At 47.9% G+C, this 26,275-nt stretch overlaps 1 protein-coding gene across 2 annotated transcripts in view; it reads left to right on the plus strand.

Annotated features, from left to right (window-relative positions):
* The first annotated feature begins 2,184 nt into the window (after positions 1 to 2,184).
* HMCN2 (hemicentin 2) overlaps positions 2,185 to 26,275 on the plus strand; it is a 177,898-nt gene continuing 153,807 nt past the window's right edge. For both annotated transcript variants that reach the window (XM_061433841.1, XM_061433842.1), the window contains exons 1-2: positions 2,185 to 2,502; positions 25,579 to 25,649. In XM_061433841.1, coding sequence (XP_061289825.1) covers positions 2,247 to 2,502; positions 25,579 to 25,649 — 327 coding nt within the window. In that variant the 5' untranslated portion in view covers positions 2,185 to 2,246. The remainder of the gene's footprint in view (positions 2,503 to 25,578; positions 25,650 to 26,275) is intronic.

The following is a 26,275-nucleotide window of genomic DNA, read 5'->3' on the forward strand; positions in this document are numbered from 1 at the left end:
TCCGTGGGGCTGCCTGTGCCTGTCCTGGGAGCACAATGTTCTCACGGGAGGCACTGAAAATTGAGAGGACCATGGCTCCCTCCCATGGCGCTCCAAACCGGGCAGGCCCACGAAAGCTGTTTCTCCTTTATTTTATTGCTTAGCTGCTAAGTTGGAAAAGGCAATGGCACCCCACTCCAGTACTTTTGCCTGGAGAATCCCTTGGATGGAGGAGCCTGGTAGGCTGCAGTCCATGGGGTCGCTAAGAGTCAGACACGACTGAGCGACTTCACTTTCACTTTTCACTTTCATGCATTGGAGAAGGAAATGGCAACCCGCTCCAGCGTTCTTGCCTGGAGAATCCCAGGGACAGCAGAGCCTGGCGGGCTGCTGTCTACAGGGTCGCACAGAGTCAGACACGACTGAAATGACTTAGCAGCAGCAGTGATGTTTGACTCTTTTATGACCCCATGGACTGTAGCCCATCAGGGTCCTCTGTCCATGGGATTTCCCAGGGAAGGATACTGGAGTGAGTGGCCGTTTCCATCTCCAGGGAATCTTCCTGACCCAGGGATGGAGCCTGCATCTCCTGCATTGGCAGGCAGATTCTCTACCACTGAGCCACCTGGGAAGTCCCTCTTCTTTATTTATTCAGTCGATATTGAGTGAGTCCCCACCATGAGCCAGGGACTAGGCTGGGAACTGGGGTGGGGGGGTGTTGCTGATCTAGGGAACCAAGATGCATTCCTGCCCTCAAAGGACTCATGGGCCAGTCAGGAGAGAGGCATAGAAAGAAGCCATGAGAGCACAGCATGGGGTTAGCAGTGGTGGGAGGGAGCCCCATCTGGGAAAGAATGGCCACAGGGACCCAGACAGCACCACGGGCATCTCACCTATGTCCCAGAACCCTCACGTGGGAGCCAGGAAGACTGGTGGGCAGAGGGATAGCCCCACCACCTGGAGTCATCAGATGACCTATGGACAGTGTCTTATAGCTCTTAGCAGAGGCAGCAAGGCCCAGGCGGTTTAGGATCCTTCTAGTCGAGTCTCTGCTATCTGAGAGCTGATTGATTTTGGGGCAAACGACTGAGCTTTCCTTTACTCATCTGTAAAATGGGTTGTGTTTATGTATGGATGTGAGAGTTGGACTGTGAAGAAAGCTGAGCACTGAAGAATTGATGCTTTGAACTGTGGTGTTGGAGAATACTCTTGAGAGTCCTTTGGACTGCAAGGAGATCCAACCAGTCCATTCTAAAGGAGATCAGTCCTGGGTGTTCTTTGGAAGGAATGATGCTAAAGCTGAAACTCCAGTACTTTGGCCACCTCATGTGAAGAACTGACTCATTGGAAAAGACCCTGATGCTGGGAGGGAAAGGGGGCAGGAGGAGAAGGGGACGACAGAGGATGAGATGGCTGGATGGCATCACCGACTCGATGGACATGAGTGTGAGTGAACTCAGAGAGTTGGTGATGGACAGGGAGGCCTGGCGTGCTGCGATTCATGGGGTCGCAAAGAGAAGGACACGACTGAGCGGCTGAGCTGAACTGAACTGAATGCCTGCCTCTAGGGTTGCAGCCAGCCCCTGAGGAAATAGTAGTTATGTGATAAGCTTAGCAACGTAGTTGCTGCTCAACTCCTGTGGCTTGATTGTATTAACCGTCGTAATAGATAACAACGGGGAAGCACACATCCCTGTGGAAAGAAAGGGAGTTGCATTTTGTGCGTGTGTGCGCGTGTGCGTCTGCCTGTCGGAGAGTTTTTAGGGGGTTGAGTGCAGGGAGCCACAAAAGCTAGGGCCGTGGGCAGACCTCCAGGGCAGGGGACGCGCGGTCCGCTCCCTTCTCCTGCCCCCGCAGCGGGGCGCGCAGTCGGCGGGAGGCGCAGGTGTCCAGTGGGTCCCGCGCGTCCCCATCCCTCGCCGCCTTGGCCGGGCCCCAGCTCCCTTCTGCCGTCCGCCCCGCGTCCTCCTCTAACCTCGGGTCTGGACGGCGGAACAGTGGGGCCGGGAAAGTTTGAGTCACGGTGGGGGGAGCGGAGGAGGCGGGCCCGTGACCCTGAACGGGGTGGGCTCTAGGACCCGCCTCGGGCTCCCAGCAGGGGGACCCCGCCGCAAACCCAGGTCCCGCGCGCACCAGCCGCCGCGCGACGGAGCGAGGGGCCGGCTGCAGCGCTCGTCGGGTGGCCGCTGTGTGCACCAGGGCGGTCGCGCTCCCCAGGACCCGCGCGCCTCCACCGTGCCAGCCGCAGCCCCTCGGCCGCGCTCAGCATGAGGCCCCGGGCGCCGCTCCTGCGGCTGCTGCTGGCTGTCTCTGCGGCCGCCGCGGCGGTGGTCGGCGAGCCCGGGACCGCGCTGCCCCCTACCACGGGGGGCGCCACCCTGGCCATCGTCTTCGACGTCACCGGTTCCATGTGGGACGACCTGATGCAGGTGATGGACGGCGCCTCGCGCATTCTGGAGCACAGTCTGAGCCGCGGCAGCCGGGTCATCGCCAACTACGCGCTGGTGCCCTTCCACGACCCAGGTAGCGCCCCCCCGCGCCCTCGGCCTGGCGCCCTGGCGCCGTGAGCTCACCCGCCGGCTCTGCGCCCGGGGCGCACTGAACGCCCGCCGGTTGCACCGCGGCCCGGCAGGGGCGCCTTCTCCACACGTCCGCTCTGCACCTGGGGCAGGCCTCGCAGCCGCTGCGTCCTCTCCCACCCCGCCACCCGCAACCCCGAACCTGATCCCTTCTCCCGCGCCTCCCCGCCCGCGTCCTCGGGTGGGTGACGGAGAGGCGCGTGCACTACCTTCAAAAGCCGCGCCGTGCGACTGTGCGGCTTCAGCAAATAACCTGCCTCCCGGAGCATCACAGGGTGAGAACCACCTCCCAGGCTCGCTGAGATGTTGAACTGGGGCTTTGGTGTCCAGGGCCTGGCCCGCGCGCGCCTCCACTGGGTTCTTAGACTTTGCTCCCATCGCGGGATTCGGGGGTCAAACGCTGCATATTGCTCCTCACCTGTTCTCGAGAGAAAAACACCAGCCAGGTGGCCTCCACCTACCCCTCACTGCCAGCCGCCTCCCCCCCCCCCCAACCCTCTCTCCCCTGCGGGGAGCACCTCGCCCCCTACAGCACCCCTACCCCGCCCCCTACCGTTTAGCTCAGGGTTAAGGCCGTGCCCTTGAAAGGCTCCTGGGAGACCCCACTGTGGGGAGTTTCAAGGAAAGCAGCTGTGGAGCGGTGGGCTCAGATTCCCAACCTTGGGAGTGGCAGGACTGCTTGTTCTCCAACATTTTTAGTGAAAAACTTCAGACTTACAGTAACACAGGGAGAAAAAAAACATACACGAACACCTGTCTGCCCACCACTCAGATCCCATGATTAATTTGACAAAGTTTTGTCCTGTCTCTCCATTCGGCACCTCCCTGTTCAGAAGGATAGCTTTCTAAAGCCAAAAACTAAACTAAAAATAGCAGAGTTTTTTTGCAGAATTGTACTACAAAGTGCTCTTGTTCAGAGGAAATGCACCCAAGTCTGGATGAGCTAGGAAGCCCTGTTAGAAGCCCTGTTTTCCTTGATTAATCACAGCATCATCAGAGATTTTTGAAAAGGTGGGTGTGACATAATCCCTTACAGCCCTCAGGCTGAGTGTGGAGTCCCTCCGCTTCCAGGAGCTCTGGGCTCTGTAAAGCTCTGCAGCTCACAGCCCAGAAGCCATGGGTCTAGAAAGATTTCTGGGAACAGCAGAAGCTTGGCTCCCACCTGGAGGTCAGGAAAGAGCAAGGTTAGGGGAATTGTGACATCATGGGTGTGTGGTGTGTCCTGGGGGCTTCAGCTCAAACACAGCTCATCCTCTGTCCCCCTAACTTTCTCACTCCCTTTCTGGGTCATTCTTGGGCTTCCAGAGGTACTGCATTGAAAGCGCTTAGCGATCATTTAATCCACCCCTACTCTTACAATTGGAGAGACTGAGGCTCTGGACATGGACAGGACTTCCTCAAGGCCACCTGCCAGGCTGGCATAATTTCTGACTGATGCAGTGAACATGAGTTTGAGCAGATTCAGGGAGATGGTGAGGGACAGAGAAGCCTGGTGTGCTGCAGTTCTATGCAGTCACAAGGAGTAGGACAAGACGGAGTGATTGAACAACAATAACCCATATTTGTCTCTAAAATGCTTGGCTCCATTGGCGGGCAGGAGAGCAGCCTGTTGGAAGTGGATACAGTGTTCCGGGCTCCGTAGTGTCTTCACCGTCCCCTCACTGGCCATCATCTTCTGGAAGCCCTCATTCCACCCCCAAGCTCTCCTCTCCTCTCTGGAGGCTGAGCGCATGCGTGACCCTCTAACCTTCACTCCATCTTCTGCAAAACAAAAAAATCCCACCCCCCTTTCCCATCTCTGCTTCCCAAACCATGCTCCCTACAGACACCCCAGGTCCAGTGGAGGGGGAACCTCAGTGTTTATTGAGCCCTTGCTGTATGCACAGTCTTGTGAGGCTGTCAGTGTGAAGCAGGCAGGGTTCACGTCAAGGAGCCAGCAGCCTGCAGGCGATAAGACAGGCAGAGGGTAGCAGGTACCCTCCTGACCGCTCCTGACTGTTGGTTAGTGTGGGAGGGGACTCATCAAAGGCTCTCTGAGGAAGCAGCATTGGAGCAGGACCTGAGGAAGATGAAGGGAAATTGATCAGCTTTTGACCACATGCCGGGGGATGCTAGGTGCCAGGGATACAGAGGGAAGGAGGTCTTCCTAAACACATGGAGCTTGCTGAGTGGTGGTTGACACGTTGGGGCAGGTGTCTGTGGCTGTGGAGCCTGGGTGCAGGAGGGGTGAGATGCGGCAGCTGGGAGAGGCGAGATTGGTCCGGGCTGTTGTTAGCGAAAGGTAGGGTCTGGCTGCTCAAAAGCCAATAAACAGGCTGGGTTGGTGGAAAGGAAGGTTTGCTTTATTTCAGATGCCAGTAACTGGGCGGGGGAGGGTGGACGTCCGTCCAGAGGTCGACACCCCTCCACCCCCAACCACCACCAGGGACAGTCACTGGGGAAAAGCTTTTGTAGATGAAGGGAGGGGCTACATGCAGAAACAGCACAGTCGGCTCTGACAGTTGTCTTGAAACTGGTCATCGGTGGTTCTGACCGGCATCATCTTGGTTGTTTTGGGTGCGGTTAATCTTCAGTTCCAGGGTCGGTCTGTTTCCATTTCTTTGAGGCACATTCTCAGAATTGGGGCAGCTTGTGTCATGGCTACAGTCTGATCATCATGTACTTAACTTCTCCACCTGGTCGGGGTTTCAATATCTATAAGACAGCTCACAGGATATGGCTCAGAAAATTATCTAGAGACCTTGAGAAGGAACCAAAGATCTTCGACTATGCTTGATGAGTACCTTATTATTATTTGGTCTCCTTTGACTGTTTCCCCTTATTTCTGCATATTCACACTTCTCTGATTAAACTTATTTTTTGACTAATGTTTTTCCACAGAAAAAAGGCAGGCAGAGGACATGGGCGGGGGTTGGCGGGGGGCAAGGACCATAGCGTCCTGCTCCATTTCACTATGACCGCGGAACTGAGGATTCTTAGATCTCCTTTTATGGGCTTTGAGCAGACACTGAGTGTTTCTGAGCAAGGATTGGAGCTGTGGTTTAGGTTAGGCTGTGTCTTTTGACTCGGCCAGTAGAATTCCCTTTGGTGGAAGTGGAGCTGAGAGATTGGGGTTTTAGCTGACAGTTCAGGGCTTCCCTGGTAGCTCAGACGGTAAAGAATCTGCTGCCTGCAATGAGGGAGACCTGGGTTCAATCCCTGGGTTGGGAAGATTCCCTTGGAGAAGGGAATGGCTACTCACCCCAGTATTCTGGCCTGGAGGATTCCATGGACAGAGGAACTTGACAGGCTATAGCCCACGGGGTTGCAAAGAGTCAGAAGTGACTGTCACTTACTCACTCAGGTCCCAGGACTGTGTACTGGGAGGGTCTTCCTAAAGGAAACCCCTACATTAAACCTCAGAGACCACACTTTGCAAGGCAAGTTTCAAGTGGTTCTGGGTGGCACATGCTTCGAGATAAACCAGAACCTGTGCTTTGGAAATGTTTTTTTAATGGAAAAAAAAAAAAATGGTATGTTCCCAAATGGCAGAGTTAGACTTTTGCTAATGGTTTTATTTTGGCTGAAATTTAGGTTGTTTTCAGTTTTTCTCTATTAAAATGTCTCAAAAAGCACTCTGGTGTGTAAATCTTTGTCTGCATCTTTGGTTTTTTCATTAGATTAAAGTTTTGGAAGCAGAATTCCTAGGTCATTATATAAACACACTGAGTGGGGGGGCAACTCTTCAAATTGTTTTCCAAAATGTTTTGGAAGTTTAAACTTCTACCAGAAGCCTCTGAGGGGACCGTTTAAGCGCAGCTACCCTCAACCCTAGTGTGCTGTGTGTGTGCTCAGATGCTCAGTCTTGTCTGACTCTTTGCAACCCGCTGGACTGTAACCTGCCAGGCTCCTCTGTCCATGGGATTTCCTGGGCAAGAATACTGGAGTGGGTTGCCATTTCCTTCTCCAGGGGATCTTCATGACCCAGGGATCAAACCCATGTCTCCAGCATTGGCAAGCAGATTCTTTACCGCTGAGCCACTGGGGAAGCCTGAACAGCTAGTAAACTGGAAAGGGGCATTGTGTTTTTGTTTTTTGTGTGTGTGTTCAGTCGCATCTGACTCTTTTCGGCCCCATGGACTATAGTCTGCCAGGCTCCTCTGTTCTTTAAATTTTCTAGGCAAGAACACTAGAGTGGGTTTCCATTTCTTATTCCAGGGGCTCTTCCAAACCCAGAGATTGAACCCAAGTCTCTTGCATTTCCTCCACTGACAGGCAGATTCTTTACCTCTAGCACCACCTGGGAATCCCCCAGCCCTAGGGATTAGGATAATAATATCTAGCCCCCACCCCTAATTCTAAAGATGGAAAATGATCTCTACTGATTTCAGTTGCTAGTGAGTTTCAGTAAGTTCTCAAGTGTTCACTAGATTTTTTTTTTGTGTGTGTGAATTTCTTCTTTTGTAAATTGTCGTTTCCTGTATTCATTTTTCCATTTGAGATTTTTAGTGGTTTTCTTATCAGTCAGTATGAGGACTTTATATTGATGATATTATTGCTTTTTGTTGTACGGTTTTGTATGTTGTAGCATTTTCCCTGATTGTTTGCCTTCTAATATTTGTGGTTCTTAATGTTCTGAGGTTTTAAATGTTTATGTACTAAATCTAGTGACTTTTTCCCTTTGTAAATTTCTTCACTTGCATTCTTAGAAAGATATTTTTTTTCTTATCACAAAATCAGTTAGGTACATGTTCTAGGTTTTTTCATTTGTTCTCTTTTTTTCTCTTTATGTTTACTTTTTTAAACCTGGGATTTAAAAAAATCAGCATATGGTATTAAAAATAACTTGATGTGATTCTTCTAGAACAGGATAATGGTTAGGGTACATTGTATCAGACATTCCTTTCTGTTTCATTCATTTGGATCCTGTCTTTATCCAAAATTACTTTATATCAATTAATTTATCTTTCCATTCTGTCCTGTCGTATGACAGTTCTTATCCCGGGGCACACTGCATTCATTATTTGGGTTATAATGGGGCAAATCCTTCCTCCTATTCTTTAAAAAAAATTTACCCCCAGCCTTATTGAAATGCAATTGACACATAATATTGTGTTAGTTTAAAATGCCCAGTGTATTGATTTGATACATTTGTATATTGCAAAATGATTACCACTATAGCACTGGCTACTGCTTCCAACTTGTCACATAATTGCCATTTCTTTTTTGTGGTGAGAACATTTGTGATCTACTTTCTTGGCAATATTCAAGTACATAAGACAGTATTATTAGTGATAATTACTATGTTCTGCATTCAATTCTCAGAACTTATTCATCTCATAACTGGAAGTTTGTACCCTTTGACTAACATCTCCTTATTTCTGCTACTCCTTGACTCCTGGAAACCACCATTTTTCTCTGTTTCTATGAATTTTGGTGGTTTTTTTTTTTTTTTTTAGATTCTATATATAAGTGAGATCATACAGTATTTGTCTTTCTCTATCTGACTCATTTCACTTAGCATAATGCCCTCAAGGTCCATCCAAGTTGTCCCAAACAGCAGGATTTCTTTCTTTCTTGTGGTCAAATAAGTTTCCTTTGTGTATGTATGCTGTATCATCTTTATCCATTCACAGCTGACCACTTTAATTTTTATCTTTTTTGCCACAGTGTGCAGAAGGATCTTAGATCCCTGACCAGGGATGACACCAGTGACCGCTGCAGTGGAAGTGCAGACTTCCCCACCAGGGAAGTCCCGACAGTTTAAAATTTTTAGTGAACTTTAAATTTTAGAACAGTTTTAAATTTACAGAATTATTGCAGAGATAGGACAGCAGTTCCCATATACCCAACATCCAGTTGTCTCTATTATGACCATCTTCCATATAATGGTGCATTTATCTCAACTGACGCTGGGAAAAACTGAAGGCAGGAGGAGACGGGGAGGACAGAGGATGAGATGCTTGGATGGCGTTACTGACTCAATGGACATGAGTTTGAGTGACCTCTGGGAGTTGGTGATGGACAGGGAAGCCTGGCATGCTGCAGTCCATGGAGTCACAAAGAGTTGGACATGACTGAGCGACTAAACGGAACAACCCAATATTGAAATATTATTATTAACTAAAGTCCATTCTTTATTCGGATTCCCTCAAATTTCCCCTCGTCTGTTTCAGGATCCCATCCAGGATCCTGTGTTACATGTCCCTGCCATGTCCCTTAGGCTTCTTTGGTTGTGGTGTTTTTCAACCTTTGTTTTTGATGACCTTGACAGTTTTGTTTCGTATTGCCCAGATGTTTTGTCCCTCCGTCGTAATTTGCCGGGTGTTTGTCTCCAGTTAGAGTGGGTAATGGGAGGAAGATCACAGAGGAACAAGGCTGTTCTCGTCCCATCATGTCAAGGGTACATGCCATCAGTGTGACTTATCACTGTTGACGCGGACCTTGATCACCTGGCCGAGGTTGTCGGTTGTCTTCATGGAAGCTTACTCTTTTCTTTCTCCCTTTCTGTTCTATCCTCTTTGGAAGAAAGTCACTACATGGAGCCCACACTTAAGAAGTAGGGAGATGTGATTCACCTCCGTGAATGTGGAGTATTTACAAAAACTGTTTGGAAATCTTCTGCATGAGAGAGTTGACTCCTCTCCATTTATTTGCTTATTCGATCATTTGTATGTATCAGTATGGACTCATCGTGTTATTCTTTGGGTTGTAATCCAATACTGCTGGGTTTATTTTGTTGCTCAAGTTTTTCCAACTTTAATCATTGGAAGCACTTTCATTTGGCCTCCGTACCGTTGACATACACTTACTGTTGGGAGCTAGTTTTTAAAGCACTTTCTTACTTTCTGGCTCTACAAGCTATTCCAGACTCACGTATTTCCTGTCCTAGTTCTAGAATTAGCAGTTTCTCCAAGGAACCCTGGTTCTGTTTATTAAAAGACGGTTTCGATGCCAGCATTAGACACCAGCACCCAGGTCCTTCCCAGGTGGCACAGTGGTAAAGAATTCGCCTGCCAGTGCAGGAGACACAGGAGATGTAGGTTTAATCCCTGGGTTGGGAAAATTCCCTGGAGTAGAAAATGGTAACCCACTCCAGTGTTCTTGCCTGGAGAATTCCATGGGCGGAGGAGCCCGGCAGGCTGCAGTCCACGGGGTCACAAACAGCTGGACACGACTGAACACACACCTCTCACTTCTCTGAGTGCGAGGTGTGCTTGTTGCTACTGGGTTGTCACTGCTTCTGTTTCTTCAGCTGACAGAGCAGGAGATACATGTTGTATACGTAACTTGTGTGTGTACCTATATCTATTTCTGTATTTACCGTTTGTATCTAGATTAAGCTGAACGCGTTCGTTCTGCAGCCTCCAACTCTCTTTCATTACCACGTGGATCCCGCTAATCTACTCTTGCTTATCTATAACCTCCCACGCCGACAGTGACTACCCCGGCTGTCTTCATCCACCACCCACTGTCACTGACATAGCTGTTCAGTGTCAGTGCACATTTGTGGTGGTTTTAGCATAGCTAACTTGCACCCCATGGAAAACAACTTTATTAACAAGAGTACCGTTCTTTTGCCTTTTGTCTTGTAGATGCAACTCATTTCCAGAGTTACTTGGCCCGGGACCTTCTTCATGTTCTTTTTTATTCATCTTCATTTTAAAAATATTCTTGAACATGATTCTTTTCAGATGAAAAGTAGAAAAACTTAATCAACTTCCCCCCAACATTTCCTGCTGTGATTTTGCTCAGAATTGTGTTAAATTTTGATTTGGGGAAGAATTATCATTAAAAAAATTAATTTTTTCCATGTAGGAGTGCTGTGTGTGTGCTGTGTTAGGTTGCTCAGTCGAGTCTGACTCCTTGTGACCCCATGGACTGCAGCCCTCCAGGCTCCTCTGTCCATGGGATTTCCCAGGCAAGAATGCTGGAGCGGATGGCTATTTCCTTCTCCAGGGGATCTTCCCCACCCAGGGATTAAGCCCAGACTCTTGTGTCTCCTTCACTGGCAGGTGGATTCTTCACCTCTGCACCACCATGTTGGAGACCTCTTCCTTTTTTTTTTTTTGCATATTTATTTCCTTTATTGAAAACTTGTAGTCTTTTTCCCTTATAAGTTCCACCCAATTCTTTTTAAGATCATCTGTAAATATTCGGGGTTTTGTATGACTATTTTGACCAGGACTTTTTTTCATTACATTTTTTGTAAATGAGTATTGCTAGTATGTTGGAAAGCAGTTTATTTTCATATATTTATTTTGTTTCCAACTTTCTTACTAAAGCGTTTTTAAAAGACTAGTTCTAATTTTTTTTTGAGGGAGTAATGTCTTGAGTTGTCTAGGTTGACAACCACAGCCTGTCCAAATTATAATATTGTTTCCTTTTTTCCAATCAAATTTTTCACTCATTTGGAATGTTTTGTGGTATTTAGCAGCTAGAGCTTTCAGAACAGTGTTAAGTACTGGGTCTTGTCTTTATTGTATTTTTTCTTGTTGGTTCTTGATTTGAAGTTTTCTTCATCAGATGGAGGAAGATACTCTCGTTCTTAATTTACCAAGGGTGGAAAAAACACCCCCCAAACAAATGAAACCCAATGGCTCAGCGGGTGAAGAATCTGTCTGCAGTGCACGAGACACAGGACATGTGGGTTTGATCCCTGGATTGGGAAGATCCCCTGGAGGAGGAAATGGCAACCACCCCGGTATTCTTACCTGAAAAATTCCATGGATGGAGGAGCCTGGTGGGCTGCAATTCAAAGGGTCGCAAAGAGTCAGATACAGCTGAGCACTGAACTGAAATCTGACAAACAAACCAGAAAAGCCAAATGAGGGTGGGTGCTCAGTATTAGCCAGTGACTTTCTGCCTTTGCTGAGATGTTTGTGAGATCTTTTGCCTGTTGACATCTTGATATGATTCTTTCCTTCTTAACCATTTCCACATTCCTTGCTTAATAATCCACCATGACTGAGCAGGGATTATTCTTTGGTATACAGCTGGATTCTATTTGCCAGTGTCTTGTTTGGGGCTTCTCCGCTCATTTCAATATGTGTGATCAGTAAGTGATATTTCTTTGTGCTCTTTGTCAAATTTTGGCATCAAGGCTTAGCTCTTTCAGTAAACAACTAAACTTATTGTTTCTTCAAAAAATTACAAATTTAACACATGCTTGTTAAATGTTCTAATAACACTACTCTCACGAAATGCAAACACTTTAATTTTGTGTGCTTCCAGACTCTCTGCGTGTGTGTCGTTCACTTGCATACATGTGTACACTTCATTTTTTTATTACATAAAAATAGGATGATATTATGCATACTGTTTTGCAACCTGCTTTTCTGCCTGACATGATATATCATGGGTATCTTTTCATGTTAGGAAATACCAATCCACCTCATTGTTTTCATGACTACAGAAGATGTTACAGGAAGGATCTTAATTTTTTAAATTAATAATTAATTATTTAAAAATTGGGGTATAGGTGCTTTACATGCTGTGTTAGCTTCCGCTGCACAATGAAGTGAATAAGCTATAAATATACATATATCCTCTCCCTCTTACACCTCCCTCCCACACCCATTCCCTGATCCCACACCTCCAGGTCACCACAGGGCACCAAGCTGAGCCCCTTGCTCTATACAGGAGGTCCCCACTGCCTCTGTTTTATACATGGCAGTGAGCATATGTCAGTCCCAGTTCATTCCACCCCTCCTCCCCCCACCATGTCCACATGGAGAGATCTTCATGTACCTTCTCTTGACTTATCCAGCCATTCTCATATTGTGGAAAATAGGTTGCTTTGAGTTTCTTTACAACACACACACACATTTGCAAAAGCGTAGCTATCGGATAGGTTCTCAGAACTGCAATTGCCATTGTTAAAGCATGTGAGGATTTTTGACTTTAATAGAGATCAGCGAACCGTCCTCCAAAAGCGCTGTGCCATCTTGCCCTCTTACCAGAGAGTACGACACTGCTTTTCCCAACCTTGTTGGCATCCAGGGACATTACTCTTCCTGCTTTTCCTAATTCAGTAGGTGAGAAGTGCTGACCTGTTTTAATTTGCATACGCCTGATTGAGGGTGAGTTTGAGCATCTTCTCTGGGTCGCCAGGTGTCCTGCCAGCCTTCCGCAGGGAAGAGGTGGTTTTAGCTGGTCAGCAGCCAGGATTCTTGTCGTTGTTTAGTCGCTCAGTCGTGTCTGACTCTTTTGCAATCCCCTGGACTATAGCCCACCAGGCTCCTCTCTGTCCATGGGATTTCCCAGGCAAGAATACTGGAGTGGGTTGCCAATTCTTTTTCCAGGGGATCTTCCCGACCCAGGCATCAAACCTGTGTCTCCTGCATTGGCGGATGGATTCTTTACTGAGCCACCAGGGCAGGAGCCAGGATGCAGGCAGGCAAAGTGAACGTGTTCAGTAGGCAGAATTGCCCATGAGGTGGGGTGACTTGGCTTCTTGCCGCATGCTCTAATGTGTGTGTGTGTATATGAGTGTGTGTGTGTGTGTGTGTACCGGTATATACTGTCACCCTGGAGTGACACTGCTATTGACAAACTTCTCATCATGAAGTAGACAAATCAGTCTTTGCTCTGAGCAGAAAATCCAGCCCTCTGACCTGCCCCCCCGGTGCATCTCTCCTTGGACAGGCTTGTCCCTGTCACTGAGGGCACCTCATCAAAGTGCCGTGTCCCTGCCTGAGCTTTCCAGCATGACTGTGCAGGGCAGGGGTATGGGGAGAGGAGTGGGCTGGGCATGCCTCCGGGAGGAGGAGCAGGAGAATGGGGACGTGGTGAGTCTGAGAGTGGGGAGGCTGCCTGCTCGGCAGGCCTGGGGTGGCTGAGTACATTTGGTCCACCCGGTCCCCAGGGATCCCTGACAGACTCACAATTCACTGGCTCCTATGTGATTCCCAGGGGATTCCCCAGGAAGGATGGGCCAGGCAGGATGCCAGTTTGGGCTGTGGCACCTTCAGTCAATCCCGCCAGGCCCCCAGAGAAGGGCCCAGGTCCATTAACCACTGGGTAGTCCCTGTAACAAAGAGGCCTGGGCTGCTCTGAGAGGTGGGGAGACAGAAGTGACCTTTGAGTTGAGATGGGGAAGGGCTGGGTGTGGGGGCGGTGGTGGTGGTTTAATCACCAAGTCGTGTCTGGCTCTTTGTGACCTCAAGGACTATAACCCACCAGGCTCCTCTGTCCATGGGATTTCCCAGGCAAGAATACTGAAGTGGGTTGTCATTTCCTTCTCCAGGGGATCTTCCCGACCCAGAGGTCAAACCTGGGTCTCCTGCCTTGCAGGCAGATTCTTTACCAACTGAGCCACCAGGGAAGCCCCGGGTGTAGGTGGTGGGGAGGGGAGGGGGTCCACACAGGACCAGGGGTAGCACAGTGGGCAAAGGGAATAGAACAAATGATGGCTCTGAGGCTGGCGGGAGTGTAGAGCTGAACATCTCCCTGAAGACGGGGGGACTGGCAGGTGTGGACGCTCAAGGCAGAGCCTGAACCCATCATGTGATCAGGGCCCCAGGAGGCTCTCAGGAGACACGGATTCTAGACTCCTGGATGCCAAGGAGGAAGCCCAGGAAGGTTCTGAGGTTCTGGGGCTACTTTAGCTCTTTGGATAGAACCACAGTTGCTTCCTGCCCCGCCTTGTCTGCCTTCAGCGGTGTCTTAAAGGGAATCCATTCAAGGGAGTTCCTAACCCTGGGCTCAGGAACTGTTATAGTCCTAGCAGGCCAGACTTCCTTTTCTCTGCCTTTTAGACATGGAAGGACTGAGTTCCGGAGAGGGGACACAATTTGCCCACCGTGGTGGCAGATAGTGGGACCCTGCATGGGGCCCTGAAGCTGGAGGAGGGGCCATGTGCACGTCCAGAGTGAGCCCAGGATCTAAGTGCCGCTTTCGAGGAGGTGGGAAGCATCTCTGCAGCTTCCTCGTTGTAAGACCTTGGGCAGGGTGCTTTACCCACCTAAGCCCTAGAATTCTCATCTATAAAACAGAGATAATAAATAGGACGCTATAGTTTGCAATATGATTTTGTTTCTGAGCAAATGTATATAAAGTGCCTAGAACAGAATCGGATGCTTAATAAATATCAAAACAATGATAGCTGTCTTTATCATCATCGTCACCTTCATTCTGGGATTCAGTATAGCCAATATGTGGCTTTGGAGCCAATTATGTGACTTTGGAGCCAATTATGTGGATTGGGACACTATTCTAGATGGAATTCTAGACATTATTCTAGACTCGGGGAAGAGTCCTGGATGTGAGGTCTTTGTGAGATTGGACCTCTGGTGCCTGACTGTGGCCTTGACCACTGGGACGCACACAGTGGGTGAGGGGCTGGACCATCCATCACCCACGTGAAGGGCTGGGTGATTCTTCTTGTGTGTGATCCTCATGTCCCAGAGGCTCCACACCCTCCTCTTGTCGAGTGGAAAAAAATTCCCTATGGAGAGATGGTTCCGGGCCAGGCTTCTAGGACTTGCATGCTCCAGGACAGCACCAGGAGAGCCAAGGTCATGGGTTTAATCATCTCTGGGGCCGGCGAGCCCTGCTCAGAGAGACTGCACGCCACATCTGCCCAGCTGTTTAGCAAGTGCCCACCTTCAGTCACGAACCTCCCTTCCCCTCCAGGAACAGGAATGAGGGGCTGGGGAACAAGTGTCAAATGTCTGCAGCTTCATGTGTGGTTGAGAGATTGGATCTGGGGTTGGGCAGGCCCAGGTTTGAATCCCATCTCTGCAAACTTCCTCATTGTAAGATCTTTGGAAGTTTGCTTTCTCTTCCTAGCCCTTGAGTTCTCATCTATAAAAGAGAGATAATAAATAGGAGGCTATAGCTTGCTATATGTTTTTTTTTCTGCAAATGTATATTAAGTGCCTAGAACAGAATCAGTTCAGTTCAGTTGCTCAGTCGTGTCCGACTCTTTGCGACCCCATGAATCGCAGCATGCCAGGCCTCCCTGTCCATCACCAACTCCCGGAGTTCACTCAAACTCACGTCCATCGAGTCGGTGATGCCATCCAGCTATCTCATCCTCTGTCATCCCCTTCTCCTCCTGCCCCCAATCCCTCCCAGCATCAGAGTCTTTTCCAATGAGTCAACTCTTCGCATGAGGTGGCCAAAGTGCTGGACTTTCAGCTTTAGCATCATTCCTTCCAAAGAAATCCCAGGGCTTAATAAATATCAAAACAATGGTAGCTCTCCTTATCATCATCATCACCATAATTCTAGGAGACAGTGTAGCCAATTAGGTGGCTTTGGAGCCAATTATGTGGATTGGGACATCATTCTAGATGGAACATGGTCCTCACAGAATTCTTGTCCTTCCTAGAACCTCAAAATGTGACCTTTTTTGGAAACAGGGTAATTGAAGATGTAATTAGTCAAGATGAAGTCATGCAGTAGTAGGGTGAGCCCTTAATCCAATGTGACTGGTGTCCTTATAAGGAGAGAAGAGGCACAGGGAGGCGGCCCTGCAACAATGGAGGCAGGATTGGAGTGATGCTGTGTCTGCAAGTCAGGGAGCACCAAGGATTGCTGGGACCAGAAGAGGTGAAGAGGAAGACGGCATGGGGCAGAGTCTCCTCGAGAGCCTTCAGAGAAAGCATGGGCTGCTGACACCTTGGTGTTGGACTTCTAGTCTCCAGGAATGTGGGAGAATACACTTCTATTGTTTAAAGTCACCAAGTTTGTGATCTTTTATTATATTAATAGTAACCCCAGGAAACTAGTGGGGCTGCCCCAGTGGCTCAGATGGTAAAGAATCTGCCTGCAATGCAGGAGACCTGGCTTCAATCCCTGGATGGGGAAGATCCCCTGAGGAAGGGAATGGCAACGCACTCCAGTATTCTTGCCTGGAGAGTCCCATGGATAGAGGAACCTGGTGGGCTACAATCCACAGGGTTGCAAAGAGTCGGACACAATTGAGCAACTAACACTTTCAGGAAACTAGTACAGATATTAACTACCACTTACGAGTTGTATGACCTTCACCAAGGTCTTGGCATCCTCAATTCTAACAGGGAACTGTTAATAGGACTGAGCTAAACTCTGAAATAATAAGTGCTCAATGCATTGAAACTGCTGCTAGGGTCATCACCCACTTCTACCTCCGCCGCTGCCACCACCACTAGCATCATCATCAGTGTCATCAGCATCAGCGTTATCATCAACATCATCAACGTCATCACCACCATCATCATCAACATCATCACCATCATCACCATCAGCAGCAGTAGCACCACCACCACCATCACCCACATCAAATCATGCTAGGAAGGGCTTTTTATCCAGAGCCAACCCTGCCTGGACCACGTGAGGGAAGGAGATGGACAGGGGCTTAAGCAAGCCCTCCCAGTGGGCAAACTCACATGGAGACATGCCAGGTATCCTGCCCTGTCCTCGTACCTCACTCTGTCCTGCTGAAAGGCAGGTCTTGAAATGACCACCCTGCTGAAAGCACCGTGTCCTGGAAGCTTAGGGATGGTGAGTGATGATGTTGCGGCAAGTGTCAGGAATGAAAAATAAAGCCGTGGACCAGCATCAAAGAAAGACAAGAAGGCATCCATCTCTGTCTCACAGCCTGGAGCTGTAGATGGATGGGTGGGCGGGAGGACAATCAGACAGCAAGGAGGACAGGTGGAAAGAAGACCTTCATGTCCCCATCCCTGTCTGGGCATCTTGATAGCTGGTCCAGCCCTGGAATGATGGGACTGGTTAGTAACAGTCAGAGCGTGGAGGTGGCTTGGGGATTATCTGTTAAGTGCAAGAAGGAAATCAGACTAGTTTTGTGCATCAGTGTGTCTGTGTATGCAAGTGTGCTCTCCCCTGAGGGCCTTCTTTGTTCAGAACTTGGGGCAGAGCTTTTAAAATGCCCTGTCCTCTACCTCAAGAGGAATGATACGCACTTTTGTCCATCTGGCCAGCTCTCCCTTAATACGGCCAACTCCCCTGCATGCCCTGAATAACCACCTTTGGTTTCCTGCCTCGTTTTGGATCTGTTTCTCTGAATGGTGGGCAGCAAGCGGCATACTGTGATGGAGGGCCTGGGGATCAGACAGGCTTCACATCCAGCAAATAATTGCTGAGTGTTGACTGTATGGCTGGCATTGTGCTGGGCGTAGGATAGAAAGATAAATGAAACTTCAGTCCTGACTTGAGGCTGCTCAAACAGTATACTCTAACAGGATTTGTTATGAGTAAATAAAGATTATTCATGAACTCATTTGGACAGTATTTCTTAAGCACTCACCATGTGCCAGGCACCAAAGTTGGCAGGAGGTCTACAATGATGAACAAGAGAAGGGATCACTGTTGGCATGATGTAGTCAATCAGTTCTTCTGCCAGATCTTTCCACCTCACCTTGAAGGACTCCTTTCCCCTCTCTGGCCTCAGTTTCACCGTCTTTTTAAAGCTGGGGGTCTTCAGATCTCTTCATCCTCAACATTGTTATGTTTGGCACATAGGTTGGTCGTCAAATCATTTTTCCCCAAGCCCATTTCTTTTGAAAAAATTAATTTTATTGAAGTATGGTTGCTTTATGATGTGAAGTTCTGCTGTACAGCAAAGCAATTCAGTTATACGCATGATATATTCTTTTCCATTATGGTTTATCACAGGATATTGAATATCGTTCCCTGTGCCATACGGTAGACCTGTTGCTTATCCATCCTATGTATAATAGTTTGCATTTGCTGATCCCAAACTTCCAATCCAGCGCTCTGTCCTGCAGCCCTCCCCTCCCACAAGTCCGTGCTGTGTCTGTGAGTCTGCTCCTGTTTCACAGGTGAGCTCACTTGTAGGTTCTATGCATGAGTGATATATGGTGTTTGTCTTTCTCTTTCTGACTTACTTCACTTAGTATGATCATCTGTATGTCCATCCATGTTGCTGCAAATGGTGTGATTTCATTCTTCTTTATGGCTGAGTAGTATTCCACTGTGTATATAGACCACATTTTCCTTCTCTACTCCTCCATCAGTGGGCATTTAGGTTGTTCCTGTATCTTGGCCGTTGTGAATAGTCCTGCTATGAACATAGGGGTCCAAGCCCATTCTTGAAGGAGACAGGATGGTGGAGGTTGAGGTAGGCCAGGTAATGCCCCCTAGATACCCACAGAGCTTGTACATCTATTCCTTGTCATGGCAAAAGGGACTTTGTAGAAGTGGCTAAGTTAGGAACCCTGAGATGGGGAGATGACCCTGGATTGTGTAGCCGGGCCCGTTGTAATCACAAGGGTCTTTCTAAGAGGGAGGCAGGAGAATCAGAATAAGTGAAGGAGATGTGATGACAGAGCAGAAGGAGAGGAAGCTATTTTAAGATGCTACATTACTGGCTTTGAAGATGGAGGGCAAAGACCATGATCCAGGGAATGCAGGAAGCTTCCAAAAGCTGGAGAAGACAAGGAAACAGATTCTCCCCTAGAGGCTCAGGAAGGAACACAGCCCTGCCAGCACCTTGATGTTAGGACTCCTGACCTCCAGAAATGAATGTGTGGTGTTTCAAGACACTGAGTTTGTAGTCATTTGCTATGGCAATAACAGAAAACTAACACAGAGTCTGTAAAGTCCTTTCCAGGGATCTCCAGCCCAGGGGGTCCTCCAGGGCTCCTGAAATTTCCTGTGTCTTGTGTTTGCCATACAATCCCTGGCTGAGACACCCAGAGGTTAGATGAGGTGGTTCCTGTTGGGGAATGTTGCTGAGGGGTGTGGGGGAGTTGGGATTGGGCAGTTCCCCAAAGAATCTTCTTTCCTCTCAGTACAGAATATCTCAGAACAGCCTTGATGGAAAATCAGACTTTAGACTGTAGGTCTGGCATTCTCCCCAACTTCCACTACAGGGCTGCCCATTTTGGTTTTCTCCACCCAGTAAAGTTGTTTAAAAAAAAAACAACTGAAAAAAAAAAGAAAAATGAGGGGAAATCCCAGAGGAAGCTGATGACCTACATTTTAACTTGACAAGTAGAACCATGGAGAGGATCAACTCCCTTTGACTACTATTATCCTTCCAAGAAACTTCAGTACTTTGGCCACCTATTGTGAAGAACTGACTCACCGGAAAAGACCCCAGTGCTGGGCAAGATTGAAGGCAGGAGGAGAAGGGAACGACAGAGGGTGAGATGGTTGGATGGCATCACCGACTCAATGGACATGAGTTTGAGTCAACTCCGGGAGTTGGTGATGGACAGGGAAGCCTGGCGTGCTACAGTTCATGGGGTTGCAAAGAATCAGACACGACTGAGTGACTGAACTGAATTGATCCTTCCATGGAAGAAAGAGCGACCCTTAGCTCCCCAAGAAGGAAATAATGGACCGCAGAAGAAAGGGCAGTCCTTCCAACTGGAGCACACTTACGATAACCCTGTTTCTCGTGTTGCTGTGAATGGGAGGCAATGTGATCAGCCTAGCACTGATCCAGCCTTGGGAACTGTCAGGGAGCCTGAGAGATTCCCTCTGATAGATTGTGATGGAGGGGGCAGGGCCTCCCAGATTCAGAACCGGGCACTAGGACTTCCCTGGCGGTCCAATGGTTAAGACTCGGTGCTCCCAATGCAGGGGGCCAGGTTTGATCCCTGGTCGAGGAACTACAGCCATGTAGCAACTGAAATCCTGTCCTGCAACTAAGACCTGGTACAGCCAAATAAAATAAGACTATATATATCAGGTTTTGAAAAAAGAACTGGGCACTGCAGAGGCTTCTCTTGGTTTCCAGGCAAGGAGCAGTTGCCAATGATTCCTGAACAAGGATGATATGAGCAAAACTGGCCATGAAGGTGGCTCCTCTGGCCTTGACAATAGATGGATCAGAGGCAGGAATGTCTGGGGATAAGGAGGACAGTGATGGGGTTAGTGAATTTGTATTCAGAGTCTTTACAAACGCCCTTCACTTTGGCCCAGCAAGTCTGCTTATGGGAGTGTATTCCAAGGAAACGATGGAACTACCACTTAAATGTGATGCAGACAAAGATGTTCTTAATAATGTTGTTCATTATGAAAATGGGAAACATAACAACATGGGCAAGTCTACCAAGTCCAAAGGAAATAGTTTGTAGCCATTAAAAATGATTTTGAAGGGTGTATTTGACTTTCTGGAGAGATGCTTACAATATGTTGTTCACTGAAAGGAATCAAGTTAAAAAGAGTATGTTATTTATACATAAACAGACTTCTGCTATAAGTAGTACACATTTGTATAAGATTTACAAATATGCGTGAACATTTTGAAAGTTATGTGTAAAAATAAGAGTAATGATTTCTGGTTGGTAGAATTCCCTTCTTTTTCTGCGTGTCAGGAATTTCTATGTACATTTCCATAGGAAGCAGTTGTCAAGAGCTCAGATTCTGGAGTTGTACAGGCCTAAGCAAATATTCTGGAGAAGACAATGGCATCCCACCCCAGCACTCTTGCCTGGAAAATCCCATGGACAGAGGAGCCTGGTGGGCTGCAGTTCATGGGGTCGATAAGAGTCGGACACGACTGAGCGACTTCAATTTCACTTTTCACTTTCCACTTTCATGCATTGGAGAAGGAAATGGCAACCCACTCCAGTGTTCTTGCCTGGAGAATCCCAGGGACAGGGGAGTCTGGTGGGCTGCCATCTATGGGGTCGCACAGAGTCAGACATGACTGAAGTGACTTAGCAGCAGCAGCAGCAGCAAGCTAATATTCAATCCTGAAGGAAATCAACTCTGAATATTCACTGGAAGGACTGATGCTGAAGCTGAAGCTCCAATACTTTGGCAACCTCATGGGAAGAGTCAATTCATTGGAAAAGACCTTGATGCTGGGAAAGAGTGAAGGCTAAAGGATAAGGGGGCGACAGAAGATGAGATGGTTAGACAGCCTCACTGACTCAATGGACATGAATTTGAGCAAACTCCTAGAGATAGTGAAGGACAGGGAAGCCTGGTGTGCTGCAGTCCATGGCGTCACAAAGAGTTGGACATGACTTAGTGATTGAACACCAATGACAAAATTAACATTCTAGTTCTGTTGCTTACTGGTTTTCTGTCTTTGGGCAAGTTACTTAGCTTCTCTGGGCTTTCATTTCTCCTCTGTAATATGTAGGTAAGAGTTGGCTTTGCCAGGTGTGAGGGAGGATTCAGTGAGCTAATAATATACAGGCAACATCTCAGCACATGGGCTGATACATAATAAGTGCTTAGGAAATGTCAGTATCGTTAATGTCATGTATTTTGAAATGAATATATGAAAGTGAAAGTGTTAGTTGCTCAGTTGTGTCCAGCTCTTTATGACCCCATGGACTGTAGCCCGCTAAGCTCCTCTGTCCATGGGATTCTCCAGGCAAGAATACTGGAGTGGATAGCCATTTCCTTCTCCAGGAGATCTTCCCAATCCAGGGATTGAAGCTGGATCTCCTGCACTGCAGGCAGATTCTTTACCATCTGAGCCACCAGGAGAATCCCTGGATAACCAACAAGGTCCTACTGTATAGCACAGATAGCTGTGTTTAATATCCTATGATAAACCCCAGGTTGGGAAGATCCCCTAGAAGAAGGCATGGTAACCCACTCCAGTGTGCTTGCCTGAAGAATCCCCATGGACAGAGGAGCCTGGCAGGCTGTAGTTGATGGGGTTGCAAAGAGTCGGACACGACTGAGCGACTAAGCGCACCAAGTGCTTGATAAACCATAATGGGAAAGAATATGAAAAAGAATACATATGTGTAACTGAGTCACTTTGCTGTTCAGCAGAAATTAACACAACATTGTCAATCAACTATACATCAATAAAATTTAAAGAAAAGAAAAGGAAGATCAAAGAATCGTATGTTCAGCTCATCAGGGCCAACTCCCAGTTGCTGAGCTTTTGGTTCTGAGCCAAGCATGGTGCTTCCCTGCCTGGCTTCACTGGATTCTCACAATCATGGTTCTCAGCGAGGAGAAACACCTTGTTTTACAGATGGGGAAACTGAGGCTTGGAACCATGTAGTAAGCTCTGAGAAGCACTATGGTAGGAGAAGGGTGGAGCCAAAATTCCAATCAGATCTGTCTGAGGTCAAGTGAAAGTCGCTCAGTCATGTCTGACTTTGCGACCCCCTGGGCTGTACAGTCCATGGAATTCTCTAGGCCCAGAACACTGGAGTGGGTAGGCTTTCCCTTCTCCAGGGGAATCTTCCCAACCCAGGGATGGAACCCGGTCTCCCAAATTGCAGGCAGATTCTTTACCAGCTGAGCCACAAGGGAAGCCCAAGAATACTGGAGTGGGTAGCTTATCCCTTCTCCAGGGGATCTTCCTGACCCATGAATCGAACCGGGGTCTCCTGCATTGCAGGCAATTTTTTTACCCGCTGAGCTAGCAGAGAAGCCCGTCTGAGGTCAAAGGCCAAGGTTTTGGCTGAATTAGTCACTGCAGAGTTCAGAAGGGGGGAGGCGGAGGAGAAGACTTAGTAAAGACCAGAGCAGGTGCAGAAGGAGGTGTTGGACATGGTGAGTAAATATACAGCAGAGAGGCAGGGGCCATGGGGCAGAAGTATGGTATAAATATATATATATGCAGCCAAATATATATACTCAGCCAAATAATACATATATATATATATATTTACCCAGCCATAAAAAGAATGAAGTCATGTCATTTGCAGCAACATGGACAGACCTAAGAGATTATCATACTAAGTGAAGAAAGTCAGACAAATACCATGTGAAATCACTTACATGAGAAATCTAAAATACAACACAAATGAACATGTATCTATGAAACAGCAACGGACTCCCAGATACAGAGATCAGACTTGTGGTTGCAGAAGAAAAGCTGGTGTCCAGACTCTTCCTTGATAATTGTGGATGAATACCGGATGATTCCATGTGCTTCATTTTCTAAGAACTAAGGCCGGTTGACGAGTTGCCAAGTACAGGAGTGACTGGAATTTAGAATTCTTGAGCTAAAAGTAGCCCGTTACTAGAATTCACCAAGAACTCAGACGAACTATTTCCTAAAGAAATCAGATGTCCAGATCACCTTGCAAACCCCCCACTATGCACATGTCCACATGCTGAGTTGGAATTCTGTCTCTGTTCTCTGTGCACTGGTCGCCTTGTCTCATGTTAGCTGTGGCTTTCAGCGACTTCTCTTTAATAAAAGACTTTATTAGGGAAAATTTCAAGTATATACAAAGTAATCAGAATAGTGTAATGAATCCCTGTATCTCATGTGGCTCAGCGGTAAAGAACCCACCTTCAGTGCAGGAGACACAGGAGATGTGGGCTTGATCCCTGGGTTGGGAAGATCCCCTGGAAAAGAAAATGGCAACCCACTCTAGTATTCTTGCCTGGAAAATTTCATGGACTGAGGAGCCTGGAGGGCTACAGTCCATGGGGCCACGAAGAGTCTGCCATGATGAAGCACACACACATGGATATATCCCCATCCCCCAGCATCACCAAATACCCTGAAAACCAGCCATTCTTGTTTCCTCTGCAGCTCCTTCCCCACTCCACTCCACCCCTCCACAACGGTCACTTTTTATGGTTCTTTTTTTTTTAATGAGGTAAAATTTACAACCATTGAAGTACTGCAAATCTTTACTTTACACTTTTGACAACCGGGAAACCCACATTCCCATCACAATATAGAACACTTCTGCCTTCCCCGACAGTTCTTTTGATTTCCCTATCCCCTAGACAAGCCCTGATCTGGCTTATTTCAGCTTTGATTAATTTTGCCAGTTCCAGAGCTTTCTATAAATGAAACCATATAGTAGGCACTCTCCTGTGGCTGTCTTCTTTCGTGCAGTACTGTATCTGTGAGACTCATCCATCTGGTTGCCTGTATTGGTAGCTTGTTCTGTTTTCTGGCTGAGTGGTATTTGATTACATGAATGTACCGCAGTTTGTTTATTCATTCACCAGTTGATGGACAGCTGGCTTGTCTCCAGTGCTGGGCTATTGTGAATACAGCTGTTATGAATATTTGAGTCCAATTCTTTTTTTTTTTTAATTTTTAATCAGAGGAGAGTTGTTTTAAAATGTCGTGTTGGTTTCTGCCTGCGTGACTGCTAAGTCACTTCAATTGTGTCTGACTCTTTGTAACCCTATATGATGTAGCCCACCAGGCTCCTCTGTCCATGGGATTCTCCTGGCAAGAATACTGGAGTAGGTTGCCATTTCCTTCTCCCGGGGATCTTCCCAACCCAGGGACTGAACCCGAGTCTCCCCGTGTCTCCAGCATTGCAGGCGGATTCTTTACTGCTGAGCTACCAGGGAATCTGTCTCTGCAAATGGCACAATTTCATTTCTTTTTATGGCTGATATTCCATTATATATATGCACCACATCTTCTTTATCCATTCCTCTGTTGATGGACGTTTAGCTTGCTTCCATGTCCTGGCTTCTGTAAATAGTGTTGCAATAAACACTGGGGTGCATGTATCTTTTGGAATTCTATTTTTTTCCAAGGGTTTGCCCAGGAGTGGGATTGCTGGGTCATGTGTTAGTCCTACTTTCAGTTTTTTAGAAACACCCAGACTGTTCTCCATAGTGGCTGTATCACTTTACATTCCCATCAACAGTGTAGGAGCGTTCCCTTTCCTCCATGCCCCCTCCACCGTTGGTTGTCTTTTTTTGTTGTTGTAGATTTTGTTTGTAGATTTGTAGATTTTTTGTTGATGGCCAACCTGACCAATGTGAGATGGTACCTGACTGTCATTTTGGTTTGCATTTCTCTAATAATTAGTGATGTTGAGCATCTTTTCCTGTTGACCCTCTTAGCCATCCCTACGTCTTCTTTAGAGAGATGTCTGTCTAGGTCTTCTGCCTACTTTTTGATTGGGTTGTTTGCTTTTTTGATGTTAAGCTGCAAGAACTATGTGTGTGTTTCAGAGATGAAGCCCTTGTCAATTGCTTCATTTGCGAATATTTTCTTCCAGATCTGATCCTGGCAGCTGCTCCCTCACCCCTCCCCACTCTGTGGGGATCTCTGAGGTCCAGGCCTCGGTTCCTCTCAGTTCCTGCCCAGTCCACGGAGGTTGTGCATCTGGGGGTCAAGCCCATCTGGTCCTCTCTGTCTTCCCTACAGATATTGGCCCAGTGACCCTCACATCGGACCCAGCGGTGTTTCAGAGGGAGCTGAGAGAACTCTACGTGCAGGTGGGCTGCCCCGCCCCTGGCTGCTGGCCCCCTGTGCCCTTCATCCCAGTCCATGCCAGAGGCCCAGGTTATTGCCACACCTCGGGGCCAAGATGGTGCTTCCTATAATGACCTGCCACCCAACTCTGCCTGGGGCTCCCCCTCAGCTTGGAGGTCCTGGAGATTCCGTACTGCCTGGGGTTTCTTCCTTTATTCAGTGAACCAAGTACCTACAGGAGTCCCTGTGCCTGGCACATAGTAGGTCTTATTATTGACTGCATGGATGCAGGGGTGGAGGGAGGAGGTATGTGACAGCTAAGGGAAGATGTTTGCATGCTAAGTCACTCAGTTGTGTCCTACTCTTTGTGACCCCATGGACTGTAGCCCACCAGGCTCCCCTGTCCATGGGATTCTCCAGGCAAGAATACTGGAGTGGGTTGCCATGCCCTCCTCCAGGGCATCTTCCAGACCCAGGGATCGAACCTGTGTCTCTTATGTCTCCTGCATTGGCAGGTGAGTTCTTTACCACTAGCACTGCCTGGGAAGCCCCAGGAAAGGTGCAAGAGAGGTCAATTCAGATCCCCCCAAACCCAGCCCAAGACGGGGTCAGACATCCCATGCCACCTGGGTTTTTTGGCCACACTGAA

Source organism: Bos javanicus, chromosome 11, assembly GCF_032452875.1.
Source record: "Bos javanicus breed banteng chromosome 11, ARS-OSU_banteng_1.0, whole genome shotgun sequence".
NCBI lineage: Eukaryota > Metazoa > Chordata > Mammalia > Artiodactyla > Bovidae > Bos > Bos javanicus.